General features: G+C 51.6%; 7 protein-coding genes across 7 annotated transcripts; 3 read left to right on the forward strand and 4 right to left on the reverse strand.

Annotated features, from left to right (window-relative positions):
* Positions 1-141: 141 nt before the first annotated feature.
* On the reverse strand, positions 142-10,887 carry BX661DRAFT_196483 (uncharacterized protein; the record flags this gene model as incomplete). The annotated part of the gene is made up of 13 exons (XM_051538053.1): positions 142-1,719; positions 3,020-3,155; positions 3,237-3,375; positions 4,540-4,813; positions 4,865-5,226; positions 5,254-7,820; positions 7,896-8,259; positions 8,356-9,059; positions 9,710-9,803; positions 9,915-10,067; positions 10,175-10,248; positions 10,315-10,472; positions 10,813-10,887. 13 exons carry the CDS (start codon positions 10,885-10,887, stop codon positions 142-144), a joined length of 6,678 nt encoding a protein of 2,225 aa, XP_051393646.1.
* Positions 10,888-11,005: 118 nt separating this feature from the next.
* Positions 11,006-13,027, reverse strand: BX661DRAFT_178018 (14-3-3 family protein epsilon). Its single transcript, XM_051534789.1, has 4 exons — positions 12,748-13,027; positions 12,526-12,549; positions 12,267-12,309; positions 11,006-11,867 (listed from the first exon to the last, which is right to left on the reverse strand). The coding sequence occupies exons 1-4, from the start codon at positions 12,766-12,768 to the stop codon at positions 11,134-11,136; spliced, it is 822 nt and encodes a 273-aa protein (XP_051393647.1). The 5' UTR covers positions 12,769-13,027; the 3' UTR covers positions 11,006-11,133.
* A 420-nt stretch (positions 13,028-13,447) lies between these two features.
* Positions 13,448-14,155, forward strand: BX661DRAFT_178027 (Prefoldin). The gene has a single exon (XM_051534790.1). It carries the CDS (start codon positions 13,551-13,553, stop codon positions 14,079-14,081), a length of 531 nt encoding a protein of 176 aa, XP_051393648.1. The 5' UTR covers positions 13,448-13,550; the 3' UTR covers positions 14,082-14,155.
* BX661DRAFT_178028 (WD40-repeat-containing domain protein) lies at positions 14,156-15,735 on the reverse strand. The gene has a single exon (XM_051534791.1). The coding sequence runs from the start codon at positions 15,629-15,631 to the stop codon at positions 14,213-14,215; it is 1,419 nt and encodes a 472-aa protein (XP_051393649.1). The 5' UTR covers positions 15,632-15,735; the 3' UTR covers positions 14,156-14,212.
* Positions 15,736-15,911: 176 nt separating this feature from the next.
* On the forward strand, positions 15,912-19,762 carry BX661DRAFT_178030 (splicing factor 3B subunit 1). The gene has a single exon (XM_051534792.1). It carries the CDS (start codon positions 15,997-15,999, stop codon positions 19,696-19,698), a length of 3,702 nt encoding a protein of 1,233 aa, XP_051393650.1. The 5' UTR covers positions 15,912-15,996; the 3' UTR covers positions 19,699-19,762.
* On the reverse strand, positions 19,763-21,450 carry BX661DRAFT_178031 (uncharacterized protein). Its single transcript, XM_051534793.1, has one exon. The coding sequence runs from the start codon at positions 21,361-21,363 to the stop codon at positions 19,801-19,803; it is 1,563 nt and encodes a 520-aa protein (XP_051393651.1). The 5' UTR covers positions 21,364-21,450; the 3' UTR covers positions 19,763-19,800.
* A 317-nt stretch (positions 21,451-21,767) lies between these two features.
* Positions 21,768-22,260, forward strand: BX661DRAFT_178032 (uncharacterized protein). Its single transcript, XM_051534794.1, has one exon. The coding sequence runs from the start codon at positions 21,836-21,838 to the stop codon at positions 22,055-22,057; it is 222 nt and encodes a 73-aa protein (XP_051393652.1). The 5' UTR covers positions 21,768-21,835; the 3' UTR covers positions 22,058-22,260.
* Positions 22,261-22,810: the final 550 nt, after the last annotated feature.

The raw sequence follows: 22,810 nt of genomic DNA on the forward strand, positions 1-22,810 counted from the left end.
TGCGTGAGAAACGATTTGTAATACGCGCATGTGCAAAAAAAGGATTACAAATGGCAGAAAAAGAATTGTGACTGAAGGATAGCAGCAATCGCTCGCGCGTAGCTATTGCGTGATCCACTATACTCCACCCCCTCCAAATGTTTACTGCTGAAGATGGCTTGCTATCCACAGAAGCAGCTCGTCATCACCGTATTGCGCCGACAGTTGAAGCCCAAGTGGCATGCCATTCTTTTCGCCAGCAGGGACTGAAATTGCGGGAATTCCAGCCAAGTTGGCCGGCACTGTCATCACATCGTTGACATAACCGGCAGCTTGGTTCTTCTCCTTGCTCTCCAGAAGCCTTGCAGTGTTTGTTGAAGTTGGAAACAGCAGCGCATCAACACCAGCCGGGCGATTAGTCAGCAGTCTGCTCTTTGCCGATGCAGACTCTGCGTGCAAAGCATTGGGAAGCGCAAACACCGAATCAAAATCCTGCTGGATCAAGCGGCGAATCTTTTGTGAAGGAATGTAGTACTGCTCGCATGTTTGTGCGCTCAACACGTAAGTGCCCAGCAGAATACGGCGCTGGACTTCAATGCCAAACCCTTCGCTTCTCGTGTTTGCATACTTGTTTGACGCATTGCAGTTGTGTAAATCATCTGGCTTCTCGCTCGACCGCCGACCGTAGCGGATTCCGTCGTAGCGCGCCAAGTTCGAAGACGCCTCGGCCAAAGCTATAGTGTAGTACGTAGGCAGCGAGTAAGGGAGATGCGGCAAAGAAACTGCGACTATTTCGCACCCGAGATCGGCCAATCTACGAGCGCCAGCCTTCCACGACTCGAGTGCTGGCTCCGAAAGCTCCTCCACCCAGCATTCGCGCGGAATACCAATGCGCATGCCCTTCAACGGCTGCTTGATCTCGAGAGACTGACCAGGACTGAGTTCGTAAAGCTTATTAACCCAGGGCCGTGATTTCGCCATATCGCTGATTCGCTTGCGCAGGGATTCCGACATGCAAGTCATATCGCGATGATCGGGGATGCAAATGGCCTTAAAAGTGGTAAGCACATCCTCTACGGTGCGGGCCATGATGCCCACGGTGTCCAGAGAGCTTCCATATGGAACAAGGCCGTAGCGCGATATGCGGCCATACGTGGGCTTGTACCCGACTATTCCGCACCATGCTCCTGGCAAGCGCACTGATCCGCCCGTGTCCGATCCAAGAGCCACTCGGCACATACCAGCGGCAACAGCTGCCCCACTACCACCACTACTTCCTCCAGGCGAGTAATCGTAGTTTTCAGTGCCCACCGTATCATCTGGCCGGAACGGGTTGCGAGCGGGCCCGTATTTGCTGTATAGATTCTTCGATCCCATCCCAAACTCATCCATGTTGGTCTTTCCGACAATGACTGCCCCTGCCTTCTCCAGTGCCTCAACTGCAGTTGCCTTGAATGGGGATGTGTATCCTTCGAGCACTTTCGATGCGCACGTTGTTGAAGCTGTTGTCATGGCTATATTGGCCTTGATTCCTACCGGCCAGCCCTTCAGCGGCCCGTTCTGGGGCTCACTTTTGGAAATATCATCTTTTGTCCGGTAGCTGACAAACGCGTTGAGTGTCGAGTTGCTTTGCTCTATGGAATCTATCGCCTGGTAGGATGACAATGGCGTGCTGTGACTCGACAGTTGCTGGCGTCTCAGGAGCTTTATCTGTGGGAGCGCCGACTTGAACGGCATGCGCTGCGAGGACCTCAAGCGGAAAAGCAATCTCATATTTTTGCCTAGCTAGTATTATTTACAAATGTCAAATTATAAGAAAACAAGAAATAAACAAAAGGGGAATTCGAATTAACAAATAAAAAAGTATAAGAGCAAATAATATAATTTTTTGGTCCAGCTCAGAATTAAATGCTCATTTCGCCGTCACACACGGCGAATCTTCCTCTGATCTCAAAAATAGGCAATTTTCAGATTGCGATTAAGCAAAATCATCAATTTCTATATATGCGAGATGCAGATACCACAGTTCAAAGTCAGCGACAAACCCATCAAAATCAATCAGCCTGTTGTTGAAGTCCGCGCGCTTTAATACTGGCAGCCAAAGCACTAAATGATAAAGCTACACCTCGAAATTGCTGAATAAACAGCTGTTGCAAGCAACCATTACAAAGCTAATATCAGCTACATTCGTGTTGAATGATGCCACCTTTGACCTGCTGTGATCTGTCTCGTAGACAGATTCACTAATGCTTTCAGATAATAGCTCTATACACACGACAATACCAACTGACAATATCCGCAACTCTGGTAGACTTGACAACATTGTCATTATAGTACCAACACCATTTACTTCTGCCAAGTGTATTTGAACCAGATTCCTCCAATCCATGTTGTTCAAGTCCAAAATGTAATGTATTTTGCCCAAACTCAACTTGCTTCTGTAAACCTAATTTTCTTTGCTTAAAAGGTGTCTGTCATTTGGTAAAAGTTGGCTATATTACCCTGTCCAACACGAGTAAATTTTATGTCCACATCTTCAGTACGCGTTATTTTGGATGCTTTTAAAATGTGAATTATATCTTTACAGAATGATACACATATATTTTAAATGGTTGGGAAATGCATACTGAGACAAGAGAATGTGTGAATTTGGTTTGTTATGAATTGTCAGGCGTTTGAGGTTTGGAAATTGCACTTGCCATATTTCAATATCATTGGTCTCAATGACCCTGCCGTCAACAAATGCCAAAAAAACCTTCAATTAGTTGAAAACGATAATGTTGGAGAACCGATTCTGGGAAAAGCAATTCCACGAGAAATGCAATGGCATATTTGACCATTTTAAATTACAAAGCGCTGCTGGGTTGATATTTAGGATAATGGTATCTACTTCTGAGTCCAATTTAATATATAAACAGGACATATTTTTAAATACATGTTGGAATGTAAATGTCGTAATGCAGCTATTGTAAATTGAGCGCAACTGGCTGCCATATCCGTTGATGAATCTATTACATAGCGCATTGATATTGTTGGTGACGGGGTTTATGTTAAAGCTAATGCTGTCCATGTTGGGCATAGTCGCCGCAAAATAATCAGCAAACGAGGGATTTTCTAGTGCCAGTCCATTAAGCGACTCATCGCTAAGCAGCACGTTCTGTTTATCCACATACTCGCTGACAATGATATCAAAGCAGTTGACACAAGCCCAATAATATATTTCTGATTCGAAAATATGTCTGTGTGTAATAATGAACTCTCCGAGACACATCTCGTTGGTCGCTATGACAAACACAGTCCGGACCAAGTGCGCAAAGTTGACTGATTTGATAAGATCGATGTTTGCTATCTCTGTTTTGTTGCCCGGTTTGTCTGGTGTCTCTTCGATTAGGTATGCTGTTCTGTACACCGCGCGCTTGCTTAAAGCTCTCCACTCTTGACAAATTGTGAGTAATTTGAGCGAGTGCTCCCATGCCAAAGTTAGGTTCCTTTTGTTGACTATTGACGCATATTCTAGTATAAGCTCCGTGACAACTAATGGAAGGTTGTATGTGCCTGACATGTTTGTCGTTGAAATGATGGTGTTAATAGAAAAGGAAATAAAAGGAAAAAGGAAAAATAAGGATGAAAACGTAATAAAAGATAAAAATGAAAGCTAAGAAATACAAAATACAAAACTAAAATTATCCTTTAATTACTCATTTTGACTAGATTTCTTTTAAACTATTTTTGACTGAAATTAAACATTTATTTTAATAATACGTATGCATTGAAATTGGATGTATAGTGCCAAGGATGTGTTAATATCAACTCTGAAAATGTAAAAAGATTGTCAAGCTAATTCTTCTGCTGGTAGACCTATACTTGTCGATGCAGGCTTAAAATGTATGTTATAATATATCTTTGGCGTTAAAAACTTTAAAATGTATTGCATTATATTTATGTGGTTTATATTATATTGTTATGTAAGAGGGGGGTGGGGAGCACTACTGTAATAGTGTTAAAAATGTATGTGAAATTATAAAGGTTTTTATTACGAGTGTTTCTAAAATGCTATTATCGCCGGCCTCGTCTTATATATATCTCGTTGTCTTTGTGGCACTCACTGGCAGTTGTGTGCTCCGTTCGCGAGAACTGGTCCTTATGAAAATAACCCGGGTCTCTGATATGGCATAATTGGCATGTCTGTATTCTTGCGCCCAGCACATCCATTTCGGGACAGGCAGTATGTCCGGATGTCAGTTGTGGCGCCTAATTTGATCCCCTGTAATTTGGCCCATATCAGATCCATCTGTGAGCTGACGAGAATCTGTCTCATGATTTTCGCCCTCAGCGTCTACCTCCATATCCTCGGGCTGCATAACAACATGTTGACCAAATCAATTATTGTAACGCAAAACAATTTATTCGACTAAATTTTGTCAGCAATATGCAGCTCATTTTTTAAAATCCATGTGAGACAATTCATTTTACAATTATCGTAAATGTTTTATTTAAAGATTAAGTAATTTCGCTGAGAGTCGTTGTTGCTGGATTCCTCAAGAAGCTTAGCAAACAGACTAGTCTTGTCAGCCAGCAGGTTTCCTGGCGTGTTGTACTCGGCGAGCTTGCCGTCATCAATAACCAAGATCATGTCGCTGTCTATGATTGTGGTGAGCCTGTGTGCAATGGTCAGCACAATGCAGTCATTGAATTCCTTGCGAATGGATTCCTGGATAATTGAATCAGTTGAGTTGTCGATTGCCGCCGTGGCCTCGTCGAGCACAAGCAAATTGGCACGCTTGAGCAGTGCACGCCCAAGGCAAATGAGCTGGCGCTGGCCGACGCTAAAGTTCTCGCCCCCCTGCGTGACCACATATTCGAGTGCTTTATTTTTGGAGCGCACAAAGTCGCCCAGGTGCGCGTGCTCGAGTGCGCACCAGATCTCCTGGTCCGAGTAGCTGTTAAAGGGATCAAGGTTCTCGCGAACCGTGCCGGCAAACAGCACAGGGTCCTGCGGAATAATCGACAGTTTGCTACGCACGTCATACAGACCGTACTGGGCAATGTCCTCGCCGTCAATCAAAATCTGGCCGCCGGCGGCTTCGATAATCCGGAACAGTGCCAGAGTCAGCGATGATTTGCCGGCTCCTGTGCGGCCCACAATGCCAACCTTTTGCTTGGGCAGCACGCAGAAAGACAGGTCGCGGAGAACCAAGTCGAGTCCCTCGCGGTACCTGGTCGAATAATTTTTGAACTCGACCATGCCTTGCTCGGGTCATGATGGTGCTGGACAGTTGTCCTCAATGACCACAGACGCCTCAGATGGCAAGCATGCATACTCAACCACGCGCTCGAGCTGAATCATTGAATTTTCAATCTCAGTGTAATTCCTGACCGACCAATTTAGCGAGCTTGTGACATCCAACGCATACATAATTGAAAGCCCAACAAGGCCGGCATCGCCATATCCGTAGTACTGGAGCGACACAATGGCGAGCGTCGTTGTTCCTAGTATTACCACATTGCATAGGATCTCCAAACGAATAAACAGCCAGCGGTTAATTGCAAAATATGTGTATAACGAGCGCATATTTATCTCCAAGTGATTATTATTTTCAGCGATGAAGCGCGACTGCTGGCTGTAAGTGCGAATGGTTGAGATGCCACCAACAGAGTCTTGAAAATGCGAAATGACGGGGCTACGGGTGGTCGAGTCAAGGCGGCGCACCTCGCGGCTGCTGAAAAGGTAGAGCTGCTGTAGATAGCGGTAGGCAAAGGCCAGTGGTATTACGATTACCAGCATGAATGGCATTGTAAACAAAATGACCAAAATTGCCGATAGCACATTTGCCACCGTGTGTACCAACTCTGATATTGCACGCGGCAATGCCTCATCACATTCTCTCAAATCTGACGAAAAGCGGTTAATAATGCGTCCCAGCGGCGTTACGTCAAAGAATGACACAGGCGAGCGCAGGACGCCAAGCAACATGTGTCTGTGAACATTCTCCGATGCTTTGACTGAGCAGCGCGTCCACAGAACCAGCGACCGGACTAGGTTCACCAGCGCTCCCAAAAAACCCAAGGCGCCATAGATTAGCAGGTAGTAAAACACTGAGTGCCCAGAATCTGTGCCAAGCCTAATTAATGCACTGTCTTTGCCTTCCGTGTTTGACGACGCCCAATGCTTGAGCCACATGTTGGTCAAAACGTTGCTCGCTGATCCCAAGAGTATGGCAACTCCAAACATAGCCACATTGCGCATGCCGCAGGCCTTGGCGTAGATGCAGTATATATCCCACTCGACCTTCCCCTGGCGGCTGACCTCGGTGGTCATCGTGCGGCCAGTGTTGTTGGCCGTGACCAGCGCACCGGCTGTCGTATCCTGTGGGGTATTGCTACCATTGCCGCACACCCTGCGGCGGGCCACAGCCTCGTGGATAGTGCTGATGCTGGCGCGGCCGAACGTCTGCTTGGTTGATTTGCGGAAAATACTGACGCCCAGCGGCTCAGGCATGCCATCCTGCTCGTTCTGTATGGCCTCGTCCTCGTAGTACTCTGTGTCCGACGCGTTGCCGCTCTCGCCGCTGCTGGACGACGAGCTGCCCTTGCCCTCGATGTACTTGTGCACAAACTCGTAGATTTCGCCCCGGTTAGCAATGACGCGAGCAAAGGGCCCGCGGTCGACAATGACGCCAGCACTGAGCATGACGATCTGATCGGTATTGGACAGATACTGGACCGCGTTGGTGACCAGTATGCGCGCGTGCGTCTTGAGCAGGCCCTGCGGGCCCAGCACATGAGTGAATATGTGCTTGCCCACATGTGCGTCAACAGCAGCCAGCGGATCGTCGAGAATGTACACGTCCGCTCGCGAGTACACAGCGCGCGCCAGCGACACTCGTGCCTTTTGGCCGCCAGACAGGTTGATGCCCTTTTCGCCGATCTCGGTTGTGTCGCCACCCGGCAGCATTTCGAGATCGGGGCCCAGCGCGCAGGCATTGATGACCTTGTCGTAGAATTCTTGCTCGAAACGGTGGCCAAACAAGATATTATCGCGCAGGGTCGCGTCCATGATCCATGGCTGCTGCGGCACATAAGCGACGCTGCCACACAAAGTCACGCTACCGGCGCTCTTAACCATCTCGCCGAGAATCGCTGATGCCAGCGATGACTTGCCCGAGCCAACTCTGCCAATCACTGCGACGAGCTCGCTGCGCTTGCATTCAATCATGATATCTCTGAGCGTCGGCTGCGCGTCGGCAGACAGCCACCTGAATGTGCCGCCCTTGACGCTGACCAGCACGTTGTCCCTGGACGCATCCGGCGCGTCACGGTCGTAAGGGCCGTGGTCGACGGCCTCGAAGTCGATTTCGCCGGCGGTCAAAAAGTCAAATATGCGGCGGTGTGACACGATAGCCTCGAGCAAACCCGGAATTAGAGATGGGCCGTGGGAAAGTTCAGTTCGCAGCATGTTGAACAGTGTCAGCGACACAAAAACCAGCTGCGGAGTCAGAGGGCTATGAGACTTGTTGTCGGCCAGACTGTACAGACCAAATGTCGAGAAGGACACGGCAAACGGAATCAGCGTGACAACAAAGGAGAAGGTGGCCTGGGCGGCGCCATAACGACGAATAATGGACAACTCAAGGCGCACGCGCACGTCATTAATGCGGCGGATGAACGAGGTCTCCCAGGTGTACAGCTTGATGGTCTTGATTCCCGACAGCACCTCATCCATAATCTTCATGCGCTGGTCGCGATACCCCATCAGTAGCGTATTCAATGACTGCATTCTGCGGCTAAGACCAGACGATGTTGCGATGCTGATCAGCATAATGGCGACTCCGGCGAGCATGCTCCACCCGAGCGTCTTGTATAGTATGCAAAGTACGAGAGCAATATGCAGAGGAGCGGTCTACAGGTAATGAGACTGATTCCCGACAAAGTTCAGAATACGCTTCGCGTCGACTGTCATGTGCATGACAACTCCGCCCATATCGTACTTTTGCCGGCTTTCATTCGACAGCTTGATTGATTTGTGGTAAAGAACTGCAGAAAACCCGGACTGCATCTGGCATTTGATGCGCTGACTCTGGGCCCAACATACGGACAGGATCTGTGACTGCAAGGCAGATACAAAAAACACGGAGAAAGCGTAAAAGTATCCGTACTCGATAGGCTCAGCCTCTGCGCTGCCGTACTTGCTGACGAATCCAATCAGGCGCGAGAGCAGGATCGGGTTGAGCAGGGATACAAGGTTTGCCAGCAAATCAGTCAGACCGGCGAGCATCCAAGCTTCCTTGTATGTGCGCATGTTGGCACGAAGTAGCGATGGACGACCCGACTTTAGCTCAGCCTGCTAATTGTGCTGAAACCGCTCGTTAATTATACCTGGATAGTACTCAGTGTCGAGTCCGAAAAGATCGTCCATTTTCAGCGGTCTGCGATATCCTGTCTTGAGCAGCGGTGTCATCCAGGCAAACACCATTCGCGAGAATATATTTGCGCGCTTCTCAGGTGTTCGAAACCCACGCCCTCCAATACCATCATTGTTGTCGTTGTCGCAATCATCTGACATAATGTAAATTCCGTTGGGCTTGGTCCGGCACTCCATGGCAAACGTGCCCAGTGCAGCCAATAAGTGCACAAAAGTTCCAATAACGAGACTCGAGTTGTCGCCAATAAGACCAGTGGCCACAAACGTGCGTAGACGAACCAGCCCCAGAATAATAGTGCCCAGCCAGAACAGAAGCAATGGAGTAGAAGCAGCGCAATCAAACAGATGCTCTCTGTAATGCAAATGCAGGGCCAAGCCCATTGTAGCGGTCTGCAGTGCGAGTGAAATGACAAAAACATCCAGTTGATGGTACATACCAAACAGGGAAAACAGCTGTACCGTGGATACCAACAGAGCAACTCCGGCTAAAATCAGCTTGACTGTAAGCGAGGTAAAGGAAAATACGGCTGATTCAAAACGCGGCGCCCTTTGAAGATTTCTCAGGCGCACGGAGGCAGCCACAATGAATGCTGCGTTTAGACCAACGCCTAAGGCGCCGTGTTGGAAGCATACCGTGAGGTCAACCGGACGACTCGGGCTCAATGGACCCCACCCCTCACTTGAAGGGCAGAAAGTCTGCATATCGTTGCTTATTTGTTGTTGAATATAATAAAATCAATGTTTATATGATTATCGCATTAAAGTTTATCAAATGGAAAGAAAAGAGCAAGATAATATTAAAAAAACGCACAATAAAATATCAAAGTTGCCAATATTTTATAATGAACATTTCTGTATGGTATTGTTTTTACTCAATTAACAAACCATATGACCAAGCTGTAGAGGACATTGTTATTGTTTTAGAAATTGTGTGGATATTAAAATTGCCATGTTTCTGAGTTCACAGCATATTGCGTTTTTGCTCCTGATATGTGGACGGCTATAATGTATAGGAATAATTTCTGTTATAATTACCGCTCTGCGCTGTATGAGCAAAACATACTACTTTTTCGTTTTGAAGTCCAGCATCATACTTGAACCTGGGCCCGCTTCCTATTTCCACTTTTAGATTTGGTATTCCATTTGTATAATTCCTACTTTTCTTCTTTTTCCGGAGCAACACACGAACAAGCCCAGCCCAAGTACTCATTCGGATATAATAACGGATATTAAATTTATATTTCCAGAAATTATTTGAATGGGCGCTAGTAATACAAAACTTTATATAGTTTACAGTGAATCTGCGACCTCACCGCGCGAATGTTTGGAGAGAGCACTTCTACAGCCACAGATGCACGAGTCCGCGATACCATCTGGCAGGCAATGGGGGACACGCCGACGGCTTCAACGCGACTGTTCTGCCTGGAAAATCTGCGTGCACACCTCTGCATAGAGGAACCAGCCTCTGCAGTGAACTGATGTGATAACATTAGTATCTACACGGGTGGCTCACTGGTTAAGGAGGATGGTCCGAGCACGACCTTTGCCGCCATAGTGATGTGTACCACCAGTGAGGGGCAATTGCGGGAGTTCACCGTGTCAGGACGGACGCGGGATGGAAGTCCGCCATCTACGATGGGTGAGCTTATGGCGCTAGCAATTGTGGCTGGCCTAATGCCATCGGCAAAGAACAAGTTGGTTAGCAGCTTAATTGCTTGATTACAAATCTATTTTCTCTTTGATTCTATCGGCAAAGAACGCCAGACATGGCACCTGCAGTGGCAACGGCAATAGCGCCACCGCTGCCTCTGACCCCCAAAAAGCTTCCAAAAACCTTGTCCATGACACTTACCACCGTCCTCCAGGCGATAAATATGGCAGTGGATAGGAAAAGCGGTCGGCATCACAAGAACGCTTGGCGCATCATCAATACAAGGAACACCACCCGCCGCTCCTTTGCGTTAAAGATGCTCCTCCGCTCACTGCCTGTAGCGAACAGACAGTGGACATGGTACCCCCGACGCATATTCTGAACCAGAGATTCGCCTATGCCCGTCGCCAGGCTGTCAGACTATCAAGACACAGGGCCACATGTTCATGTGTCCACGACGGGAGCGCGAAATTCTGAAGCAAGAGGACTTTCATTGGGATCTTTGGGACCCAGCCACAGATATATAAGGCTAAAAAATATAAAACATAATATGCGCTTCTCCCAATAAAATACACTGTTTCAAATTGTCAGTCATGCCGACAAACCCTAAATTTCCTACATTTCCAAATATTATCAAAGCATTAATAAATCATAAATCAAACTCTCCGGTATTTGTGCCAATTAACCATTATTTTATTAAAAAATTATTTCGTATGCAGTTTCTACCCAATTTTCGCGCCATCTTTGCGTCATTCAGAACAGACGAGGAAGAGCGGTCCTTCAGGAACTCTGCAGTGCTCAAGTTCGCGGGATTTGTTACAATGTGCGCAGTCATGAGTATCGTTGCCACGAAATACAAACTGCGCCTGAAATCTCTAGCTTGATTGTACTTTTTTCTTTTCTTTTTAGTCATAATTACAGAAATAAAAAAGAGAACATTTTTGAACAACAAATAAACCTCGACAGCCAAAATTTTTTAAATTGTAGAATAGTAAATGAAAATAAAAAACCCTACCATTTAGAATGATAGAGTTGCAAAAAAAGAGCTTGAGAATTTAGAATATTTTTTAGTAAAAAAAGTTTACTCCTGATCCTTGGTCTCGGCAGCCTCCTTGGCCTCCTCGGCAGCGGGGGCGGCGGCCTCGGCCTCCTGGTTCTGGGCAGCCTCCTCATTAAGGTCCGAAGTCCAGAGGGTCAGGTTGTCGCGCAGGAGCTGCATGATCAGAGTCGAATCCTTGTACGACTCCTCCGACAGGTTGTCGAGCTCAGCGATGGCATCGTCAAAGGCATCCTTGGCGAGCTTGCAGGCCTTCTCGGGCGAGTTGGCGATCTCGTAGTAGAATACCGAGAAATTGAGGGCAAGGCCCAGACGGATGGGGTGGGTGGAGGCGAGCTCGTTGTTGGCGACATCCGAAGCCTCGTTGTAGGACTTCTCGGCTGACTTTGCGGCGGCAGTGCGCTCGTCACCCTGGAGGAACTCAGCAAGGTAGCGGTAGTAGTCACCCTCCATCTTGTAGTAGAAGATCTTCGACTCGGGCTCGACAGCGGTCTTCAGCAGGTTCTCCTTAAGGACGGCAAGGATGTCCTCGCACACCTCGTGCAGCTCGGACTCGATGACGGCGCGGTAGCCCTTAATCCGCTCGACCTGGGCGTGGTTCTCCCGGGAGTGCTCCTTGTTCTCGATAGAGGACACAATGCGCCACGAGGCACGGCGGGACCCGATCACGTTCTTGTAGGCAACAGACAGCAGGTTGCGCTCCTCGACGGTCAGATCAGCACCAAGCTTGGCAACGGCCTTCATGTACTTGACCATCTCTAAGTCACATGAACAAACGGACAAGCAAAATAAACAAAAAAAGCGTTGGGGCAGACAAAAAAGAGCGTCAATTATGATTAGCATTCAAAGTCAGAAAATAAAAACAATAAAGGCCAGCGTGTTTCTTCTTTGAATGGCGCCCGAACAGTGCTAGCAAGACTTGCCAAAAAAAAGCAAATCGCGGCAAAGCTCAGCCCATTCAGCTGCATCGCGCAGTAAGAACAATTAGAGAGAAAAGAAGGCGGCACGGCACGACGCGCCTGCATAGAGACATGCTTTGCGGGCGTGGATAAAGAGCAAAATGAATACACAATAAAGCGCGTCTACTTTGTCCGCGTGCCATGCGCCTTTCGCTCTTCGCAATATACGCTTTCTTGTATATAAAAAATAGAACTTACCGTCGTAGCGCTCAGCCTGCTCGGCGAGCTTGGCCATGTAGACCTACAGTCACGAAAAAAGAAGACAAGCAATAAAGAGGGAGCAGAGCGGGTGCGGTTGACCAAATGAAGACTTAGTACGAGGTCCGATGCGATGCAAAGTCCAGCAAGCCTTACCACGCAAACAAAAATGACAGTCATTGTTTATTTTCTTCAGCCATCTTAAAAAAAGATGCATCCTTGAATTCTTCCAGCCATTTTTAAAAAAAAAATTACTTACCAGAGTGTCGCGGTCAAGACCGTTCTAAGTAGAAAGCAATCGAAAACAGCAGAAGGAGAAAGCGCGTGTTGAAAATGAATATTAGTATTAAATGTCCAAAGCAAGGTATTATTTTTTGCATCTTTGCAAAATTGAATCTGCTAATTGCCAATGTTGTGTTTAGATTGTGGAAATTCACAACACTAAGCAGCAGGCCACGGGTGGAAGACATTCCAAACTTACAGTAGTGATGGAGTCAGTCATAGTGATTCGAAAAGTAAGTTGATTAGTACTAAGAAGAACGAGATAGTTCTAAAGAAATAAAACGAGTGATATTAAAAAAAGCGTAGTGAAGACCAAAAAGAGGAAGAAAGAGCGAAGAGAGCAAAAAACAACAACCTTTGAGGGCAAGCGGGCGGAGAGGGGGGAAGTTTGCTGTGCGTTTATTTGGGCATGTGGGATGAGCTGTTTTTCCCTATTTTTTCTCTTAAACATAAGCAGGGAAAAAATTACAAAATAGATGCTCAATTTCTTTAGATTTTTTTTGGTCGAATGGTGCGCGCGAGCCTGCAGCCACTACCATCACCACAAACGCTGCGGTCCAGCCTTGTATTTTGCCTATACTTGTTTTTAGCTTGTGCGGCCTTGCTTTTACTTTTGCCTTTGCCTTTGCCTCGCATGCGCCCGAAAAAACTCCCTGAGCTCCCTCCCCAATAATTTTTCTGCGTTGTTTTGAGTATCCGCTTGATAGCAGCTCGCTTTGAGCAGCGACTCTCTTCGGATTAGGTGAGCCGATCCCCTAGTTTTTCCAATGGTTCGACGGGCTTCGCCCCCTTCCTCTTTTTTTCCCAACCCTGGCCCAGCCGGGAAAAGGTTAAGCAGCAGTGCCATACTCGTGGTGAGCTGAGGCCAAAATACAAATGAATAAATAAAAAACCCGCGCGCATAACGCGACCAAAACATATCTTAGAGATCACATTGCTCTGTACACCCCTCTACATCCCATTCCATTCCAAATTAAATACAAATTAAATTAAAACAAGCCAATGTCATCTGCCAGCACCACTGCCGCCAACGCCAATAACGGCAAAACCCAGACCATCAACCTTGAAGACCTGCCTCTCGCGCAGCTGCAGAAGATCAAAGCACAGCTGGAGGAGGAGCTCAATGGACTGACCGGCGCGTTCTCGCAGATGAAGCAAGCCCAGGCCGCATTTCGGGAGTGCAAGGGGTGCATCGATGCACTGACGCCCGAGAGCCTGGACAAAACCATCATGATACCTCTGACAAACTCGCTCTACGTTCCCGGTAAACTTAGCAACATCGAGAACGTCGTGGTGGATGTAGGCACGGGCTATTATGTGGAAAAATCTAAGGACGACGCGATTTCTTATTACGATGCCAAGATCGAGTATGTCCAGAACAACGCAAAGACCATCCAGGATACTGTGGAGCAGAAGCAGGCTAGCTACCGCGGATTGCTCGAGATAATGCAGTACAAGCTCACCCAGCAACAGCAGCAGCAAAAGCAGCAGCAGGGTGCTGGGAAGCAAGCAGCGACTGACTCAAGAGCTTAACATGCGCATATAATATATGACTGCCACATGTGTTTTTTAATAATGACTGCATGTTGTGACTACATATTTGATATACTGTTATTTAATTATTATTTAATTGAATTGAATTGGAACATCACAAGGCATCACTATCAGTGCTTCCACAGCTTGAGCACACGGTCTTTGCCACCGCTGGCAACCATGTCGCCACCGGGCGACCAGTCCACAGTAAACACCTCGTCAGCATGGCCAGGAAGCTCAAGCTTCAGCTTCTTTGTGCGCAGATCCCAGACCTTCAGCGTGCTGTCCTTGCTAGAGCTCAGCAGCATGCGGCTATCCGACGACCAGCACACCTGGTAAACAGCAGCGACATGGCCCCGCAGCGAGGCAATAAAGCTACCCGTAATCCCATCCCACATCTTGACGCTGTTATCAAACGAGGCGCTGGCGATCAAGCGGCCATCGGGCGAAAAGCTGACGTGGTTGACAACCTTCTGGTGTCCAGTCATGCGGGCCACTGGCTTGCTGCTGTTGAGGGGATCCCAGAGGAACATGGTAAAGTCGTCAGAGCCCGACACGAGGCGCTCGGGGCCCTTGCCCTTGGCCTCGTTGTAGCGCTTAAGAGCCTTCTTCTGCGCGTCCTCCTCGCTCTCGGGTTCGCGGCCCGTGTGGTCGTAGGCGCCGGTGCGCAGAACAAAGTCTGTGCTGAATGCCAGGGTGTTGACCCAATGGGCATGGCCTGTCAAGGTCTTGTACAGTGTGCCGTCGGGGTTCCAGATCTTGATGGTTTTGTCCTGAGAGCTCGTGTAGATACGGCCGTCGCCGGCCCACTTGACGCAGGTGACAGCGGCAGTGTGGCCGGCCAGGGTGAAAACGCAGCGGCGCAGCGAGGTATCCCAGACGCGCACGGTGCCGTCCTTGGACGAACTGGCCAGACGGTTTCCCTTGGGGTTGATGTGGAGAGGCTCCCAGGCCAGCGACGTGATCCACTTGCGATGCCCGGCCAACGGAGCGCCAATCTCCTTGCCCGTGCGGGGATCCCATAAGCGAACCATGTTATCCATGCTCCCAGAAGCCAGAACGCGGCCATTGGGCGCCCACGAAATGGACAGCACCCAGTTGCGATGCCCCTTGCATGTAAACTTGGGGGTCTCCGTGGCCAAATCCCAAATGCGCACCGTGGTGTCGCCCGATCCACTGGCCAGCTGGCTGCCGTCGGGGCTGAAGCTCACCGATAGAACCGCCTCTGTGTGCCCTGTCATGCTCGACGAGCATCTGGTGACTGCCCGCACCTTGAAGAAGGCTTGGGGCTGGTAGACAATTGTGAGCGTGTCTTCGGCTGACCGCTTTTCGCCCTCAATGATGTCCTTTTGTACGCTGCGAACGATCTCCTTGTTGTCCACGTAGAATGAATATGGCTGCGTCTCCTCGTTGTCCAGGAACTTGTTGATCAGGATGGTCAGCTGCTCGGATGTAATGTCGGCCGGCAGACTGAGCGGGGGGCCGGTCTTATCACCGTCTGCTGTCTGGAACTGCGCCAGGACGCTCACTGTTGTTTCGGCCTCAGGCATGATACTGTATTTGTGTGTAGGGGGTGGGTGTGAGTTTGTGTGTGTATGACAGATAGACTATGTATGGTGTGTAAAGACCTCGAAAATAATGAAGAGAAGAGACAGCATGGGTGGTTATTTTTTGTTTGCTTGTGGTTAAAGGCTTCAAATGATCTTGGTCGAAAATTTGCCAAGTGCAAAAAGAAAGAAAGAAAAAAAACGTTGGATCAAAAATCTCCAGATTAAAGAATCACTTTACCATCATCACCTGCTGTTATTTGTAGTGGAATTGAAGCGTTTCGGTTTGTGTTTTAGCTTTTCTTTTCTCGCCCAAAATTTCTTTTTTTCTTTTATTTTATATTTATACAATTCAAATTAGCCTACAAATGGATTTGAAGGACCAACTAGAAGCTGAGCGGCGCAGCCGCAAGCAGATGAAAGAAGCGGCCGTGCCCCAGCAACAACAACCAAGCGATCAGCAGCGCGCAGGCCCGCCAGGCACGAGCAAATTCGGCACAGAAGTCAAATTCGACACAGACCTCTATGGTACAGGCGACAAGTTTGCCGGCTACGACACATCAATTGGCACCGACCCCTCCCGGGACCACACCGAATTCACGCAACCACAGAAGAGCCGCTTCGGCATAACAGCCTCGCGAGAGCTCATCGACGAGATGCGGGGAACAGAGGATGAGAACGCGGACGATCCATTCAAGGAGATGCAGCGTGCCAAGGGAATCAACCGGGTGATTGGCGAGCGCGAGAGTGAGTATCAGAAAAGGCGGCATGGCAGGGAGCTGTCACCTGAGCGTGTCGACGCATTTGGCAAAGACGGGTCTGCTGTGTCGGGCGATGCGCTGAGCTACGCTGAGACCATGCGCAAGGCGCAGCTGGACAAAGAGAAGGCTGAGCTGATGGCCAAGATCAAAAAGGCCAAGGAGGAGACTGCCGGAGACAAAGAGTCGACTGAGTCCAGGCCAAAGCGCCGGTGGGACGTGGAGACTCCAGTTCACCCCTCGTCAGCGGATGGCGTGGAGGCGACGCCAAAGCGGCGCAACCGCTGGGACCAAACGCCGGTCGACATTCATGCCGGAGTGGCAGAGACGCCCAGAAGCAGATGGGACGAGACGCCCAAAGCGCCCAGCAGCAGTGCAGGCGCATTTGGTGAGACGCCCAGGCGCACACGGTCTCGGTGGGACGAGACACCTGTCATGACCGGCGCAGCTACAGTGGACTTTGGGGCTACGCCAGCGGGCAATTACGGGCTGGCAACGCCCTCAGCTGGTCAGATAGCAGCTGGCAAGCAGCAGGCAGTAGATGCGACACCAAGTGCCATGGATGCGCGTAACATGTACCAGACCGACGCTGAGCTTGACGCACTGATGCCTGCAACTGGGTACACGATTATGGAGCCGCCCGCGTCCTACATGCCCATCCGCACGCCGGCACGCAAGCTTATGGCGACGCCGGCGCCGATGCAGGGCTCTGACGGGTTTCACATGCCCGAGGACTCGCGGCAGCTGGAGCTTGATTTGCCCCGAGAGGTGCCTGGTATCGGCGCCTTGCCGTTCTTCAAGCAGGATGATATGCACTTTTTTGCCAAGCTGCTTGATGGCCAGAGCGAAGACGCCATGGACGCTGACGAGAAGCGCGAGCGCCAAGTGCTGCGCTTGCTGCTGAAGATTAAGAACGGCACCCCGCCCATGCGCAAGGCCGCCATGCGTCAGATTGCCGAGCGCGCGCGCGACCTGGGCGCAGCCGCGGTCTTCAACCAGATTCTGCCGCTGCTGATGTCGCCGTCGCTGGAGGAGCAGGAGCGGCACTTACTGGTCAAGGTCATTGACCGCGTAATGTTCCGCCTGGGCGATCTTGTGCGGCCGTTTGTGCACAAGATCCTCGTTGTTATCGAGCCTATGCTTATCGACGAGGACCGGTATGCGCGCTCTGAGGGCTGCGAGATCATCAGCAATCTCAGTAAGGCTGCCGGCCTGCCCACTATGATTGCCACCATGCGCCCAGACATCGACCATGTCGATGAGTACGTGCGCAACACGACCGCGCGCGCGCTGGCCGTTGTTGCGTCGGCACTGGGAATTCCAGCACTGCTACCCTTTCTACGCGCCGTGTGCATGAGCAAGAAGTCGTGGCAGGCGCGCCAGACGGGTATCCGCATTGTGCGCCAGACCGCCATTCTGGTGCGCTCTGGCATTCTGCCGCACCTGCGCAACCTGGTCGAGTGCATCGCCCATGGGCTAGAGGACGAGCAACAGCCCGTGCGCACGACCACAGCCCTGGCCCTCTCTGCACTCGCTGAAGCCGCCGCGCCCTATGGCATCGAGTCCTTTGACGCTGTGCTCAAGCCGCTGTGGCTAGGCATCCGCAAGCACCGCAGCAAGGGACTGGCAGCTTTCCTCAAGGCCATCGGTTTCATCATTCCGCTGATGGATGTTGAGTACGCCAACCACTACACGCGCGAGGTCATGCTCATTTTGATTCGCGAGTTCCAGTCGCCCGACGAGTACATGAAGAACATTGTGCTCAAGGTTGTCAAGCAGTGCGTGGCCACTGCTGGCGTCCCGCCGCAGTACATCAAGGATGAGGTTCTGCCCGAGTACTTCCGCAGCTTCTGGGTGCGCCGCATGGCGCTCGAGCGCCGTCAGTACCTCCAGGTGGTCGACACCACCGTTGAGCTGGCCAACAAGGTTGGAGGAGCCGAGATCATTGGCCGCATTGTGCTGGATCTCAAGGACGAGTCGCCCGCCTACCGCAACATGGTCATGGAAGCCATCAACCGCATTATCTCCGGCCTGGGCGCGATGGACATCACCGGCCGCCTGGAGGAGCTGCTGATGGACGGTGTTCTGTATGCGTTTCAGGAGCAGGCCGGTGAGGGCAACATCATGCTCGACGGCTTTGGTGTGGTTATCAACGGCCTGGGGATCAGGGCCAAGCCATACTTGCAGCAGATCACATCCGCGCTTCTCTGGCGTCTGAACAACCAGAACCCGCAGATCCGCCAGCAGGCCGCCGATCTGGTTGCACGCATCGCCCCGGTGATGAAGACCTGCGGCGAAGACGAGTTGATGAGTCGCATTAGCATCATGCTCTACGAGTACCTGGGCGAGGAGTACCCCGAGGTACTCGGCTCGATTCTTGGCGGCCTCAAGTCCATCGTCAATGTCATCGGCATGACCGATATGCAACCGCCCATTGGCGACCTGCTCCCGCGTCTGACGCCGATTCTCAAGAATCGCCACGAGAAAGTGCAAGAAAACTGCATCGACCTTGTCGGTCGCATCGCTGATCGCGGTGCCGAATATGTGAGCGCGCGCGAATGGATGCGGAACTGTTTCAGTCTGCTAGATCTCCTGCGCGCGCACAAGAAGGCCATTCGCCGCGCTGCCGTCAACACCTTTGGGTACATTGCCAAGGCCATTGGGCCGCAGGACGTGCTGGCCACATTGCTCAATAACCTCAAAGTGCAGGAGCGTCAGAACCGTGTCTGCACCACCGTGGCCATTGCCATTGTCGCCGAGACCTGTGCCCCCTTCACTGTGCTCCCCGCTCTGATGAACGAGTACAGAGTGCCTGAGCTCAACGTGCAAAACGGCGTGCTCAAGTCTGTGTCGTTTTTGTTCGAGTACATTGGTAATATGGGCAAGGACTATGTCAATGCTGTCACGCCGCTGCTGGAGGACGCCCTGGTCGACCGCGATCTGGTCCACAGACAGCAGGCAGCCTCAGTTATCAAGCACCTGGCACTGGGCGTCGCTGGACTCAACAACGAGGAACCTGTTTTGCATTTGCTCAACTACCTATGGCCGAACATCTTTGAAACCAGCCCACATTCGATATGCGCTGTGCTTGAGGCCATTGAGTCGTGTCGGGTTTGCCTGGGTCCCGGCCGCATCCTGCAGTATTCGCTGCAGGGCTTATTCCATCCTTCCAGGAAAGTGCGCGAGGTGTACTGGCGCATCTACAACATGATGTTTGTCGGTGCGCAGCCTGCCCTTGTGGCATTCTACCCGCGCATCGAGGATACCGAGCAAAACACATACCGGCGTTACGAGCTCGACTATATCATTTAAAACACTTTTTTGGAAACACAGAAACAAGCAACCACGAATAAATGAACAAATGAACAAACGTATTTATTTTTATTACATTTTGAAGAAAAAAGAGGCTGGCATTCATTTCTGCGAAGACTGGCTGCCCACAGATCCCTCAGCCTGCGAAGACTCGGCAACTGTGGACGGAGAAACCGGCGTAGCGCTCGCAGCCACCGGCGAGCCAGACCGATTGTGAGGTGCCGGAGTAGACTCAGTGGACACCAGTTGCCCAGACCTTGGTGTCTGCACCACAGAGACAGCAGAGGCAGACGACATCGTAGCGGCAGCAGCGAGAGGCAAAGGGTGGGCGCGCACTGGCCCGGATTTTGCCGCGGGCGAGTTTGGCGTGCTGGCGCGCGATGCAGGGGTCGATGGCGCGGGGGTTGTCCCACCCTTTGCAGAGCTGCTGGGCGCTGAGGGCGGGGGCCGGCGCGGCTGCTGCTGCGCGTTCACAGGTGTTGATGGTCGCGGCCGTGGTCCGCCTGTGGGTGTTCCCGGAGTCCGGGTTCCCGAAGGCGTGCGCGCTGCCGGTGGCCGGGCTACCGGTCGCACGGGCCGATTGGGCCGGGGAAGTGCCAGCTGCTTTCCATGCGGAGACGCCACCGCTGATGTCGATGCTGATGCTGATGCCATGCCACCAGGCGGCCGGACACCGATATTCCCACCAGACGCGGGCGTGCCAGGAGTCACAACGCCACTGCCGACATTGCTGCCTGGCACAGCGCTGTTTCCCGATGCGTGCGGCTGCTGGTTTAGCGGCATGCCTGTCGGCCGAACGCTAGCATGCAGTGTGCTGAGTGTCGGCGATCCGCTGACAGTGTTGTTATCAGGGTTCTGTAGCGACTGTAGGTGCTGGTTGTGCTGCTGGGTGGCATCGGCATTGGCTGCAATCTGCGCTAGCAGTGCCTGAGCGTCAGAGGGGCTCAGCCCGGCTGCTGCTGCGGCTGCCAGCATCATGGCTTGCTGCTGTGGCTGCATCCCCGGCGGAGCCAAGGGCGTCGGGATGTGTGAGGGGCTCTGCTGCAAAAGCTGCTGTGACGTCTGGGGTGTCACCGGCGGCCTTTGCTGCGACTGCATCATTTGCGGAGTGAGCGGCGATCTCTGCGGGTGGGCCTGCAACCCCATGGAAGGCGACATCACAGCCTGCTGAGTCATTGACGGGCTCATATTTGCATGCTGGACACCTATTGGCTGCATGCTCATAGCCTGCTGAGGCGTCCCCATCTGGACATTCAGGGGGAAGCTGTGGTTGCCTACAATACCATTGTTGAGCGCCGGCGCACTCATCGCTGGAGACCCTGGGCCCTGCACTGCCGCTGACATGGCCGGAGATCCGCTCAGGTTCATCATAACCGGGCTCGACGCAGGCTGGGACGCAGGTGGCATCGAGAATATGCGCTGCACGCCTCCGCTCATCGCTTGCTGCTGTTGTTGAGCCTGCTGCTGCTGCTGCTGTTGCTGAACCTGCTGCTGCATCGCCTGTCGGATGCGCATAAACTGCATTTGGTTGAGGTTGGGCTGCTGCGGGCGTGGAAGTGTTTGGTTCGTATTTTGGCCCGATCCATTCGCGGCAGCGGCGGCTGCAGCCACGTTGTTGAGCAACTGCTGGTTATTTGCGTTCTGCGCGAGCTGGGCGGCCAGCATTTGCTGCTGCTGCTTCTGCTGTTGTTGATGTTGCTGCTGCTGCTGTTGTTGTGGTGAAGACGCGGGCCCCAGACCAGAAAATCCATTCATCACACCAGCACCACTATTTCCGGCCATGATGTTTTGCTGAAGGGCCTGGAGCATTGCCTGTTGATTGAGCAAGTTGGGCCCATTGAGTTGGTTCGGGAACTGTTGCTGTTGCTGCTGCTGTTGATGATGCTGCTGAAGCTGCCGCATGGCCAGCAAGTTCATGCGCTGCTGGTTAGACAGATGTGCGAGCTGGTGGGGAAATAGGCCGGACAGGTACTGCGCAAGCTGAGGCTGGTTGACTCCTGGCTGCATCGGCTGCTGCTGCATCGGCTGCTGCTGCATCGGCTGCTGCTGCATCGGCTGTTGCTGCATCGGCTGTTGCTGTTGCTGCTGCTGCTGTTGAACTTGGATATGTTTGAACTGCATAGCTTGTTGCGCCATCATGTACGCCTGCGCATTAGCCTGTATCTGCGCCGCACTTTGGGGAGTGCCAATGACAGGAGTGCCAACAGTCGAATTGGACTGCTGCATCAACGCCATTCCCTGGTCGGAGGCCGCTGAGGGCGAAGCGAGCAATGGTGCAGTGGCTTCTATCGGCGCCGGTGACATGGTAACATTATGCGTGCCCAAAGCAGGGGTCGTCGGGGTTGCTACGCTCTGTTGATCCTGGTGTTGCTGTTGCTGCTGGAGCATATTTGACTGACCCGGCTGTGATGGTGTCGGCAACGATGACAGAGGCTGCTGCGACTGAAGCTGCTGCTGCTGCTGAGAACCAGGGGCATTCATCGCAGGCCGTGGCATCTGACCTTGTTGCTGGTTCATCGGCATATGCTGCTGTTGGGCCTGCTGCTGTTGTTGTTGCTGCTGCTGGGCCTGCTGCTGGGCCTGCTGCTGGGCCAACTGCTGAAGCAGCATCTGCCTCTGGTGTGGAGGCAACATATTAGCGGCAGCGATGGCGGCTGACGCAACATTGAGTGGCCGAGGCATACCCTGGATCCTTGCATTAGCATTGGCAGAGTTGGCAAGCTGCGCCCGCGCATTAAGCATCGCGGCCAAGGCTGGTGTGATATTAGGGCGAACTCCGTTGGCCGCACGGGCCTGAAGGATCTGCTGAATCTGTTCCTGTGTGAGCCGCAGATTGGGCGCCCCGTTTACTCCCAGGCTGGCTGCCAAAGCTGCGCCAGCCGCTGCGCCGTTTGCTTGCATGGGTAGGGCACCAGCTTGTCCTGGCACTGCTGACTGGTTCGCATTGAGCTGTGTCTGTGCCTGCGCCTGGGCATGTGCCTGCTGCTGTTGCTGAAGGGCTTGCATCAACTGCATCTGGAGCTGCTGCTGCTGTGGAGTCTGCTGTTGCTGTTGCTGCTGCTGCTGCAATTGCTGAAGCTGTGGTGGACGCTGGGTAGGAGTACCTGGCTGA

The sequence above is a fragment of the Kickxella alabastrina genome, assembly GCF_025024165.1.
Source record: "Kickxella alabastrina strain RSA 675 chromosome Unknown BX661scaffold_4, whole genome shotgun sequence".
Lineage (NCBI taxonomy): Eukaryota > Fungi > Kickxellomycota > Kickxellomycetes > Kickxellales > Kickxellaceae > Kickxella > Kickxella alabastrina.

Bases quoted from the DNA above. Each gene is read 5' to 3' on its own strand.
- BX661DRAFT_178018 (XM_051534789.1), bottom strand. From the start codon at position 12,768: ATGACTGACTCCATCACTACT. The intron at 12,310-12,525 runs GTAAGTAATTTT...TCGTGACTGTAG, and splicing joins GTCTTGACCGCGACACTCTG to GTCTACATGGCCAAGCTCGC. The intron at 11,868-12,266 runs GTAAGTTCTATT...CATGTGACTTAG, and splicing joins GCAGGCTGAGCGCTACGACG to AGATGGTCAAGTACATGAAG.
- BX661DRAFT_178027 (XM_051534790.1), top strand. From the start codon at position 13,551: ATGTCATCTGCCAGCACCACTGCCGCCAACGCCAATAACGGCAAAACC.
- BX661DRAFT_178028 (XM_051534791.1), bottom strand. From the start codon at position 15,631: ATGCCTGAGGCCGAAACAACAGTGAGCGTCCTGGCGCAGTTCCAGACA.
- BX661DRAFT_178030 (XM_051534792.1), top strand. From the start codon at position 15,997: ATGGATTTGAAGGACCAACTAGAAGCTGAGCGGCGCAGCCGCAAGCAG.
- BX661DRAFT_178031 (XM_051534793.1), bottom strand. From the start codon at position 21,363: ATGCTGGCCGCCCAGCTCGCGCAGAACGCAAATAACCAGCAGTTGCTC.
- BX661DRAFT_178032 (XM_051534794.1), top strand. From the start codon at position 21,836: ATGTACGCCTGCGCATTAGCCTGTATCTGCGCCGCACTTTGGGGAGTG.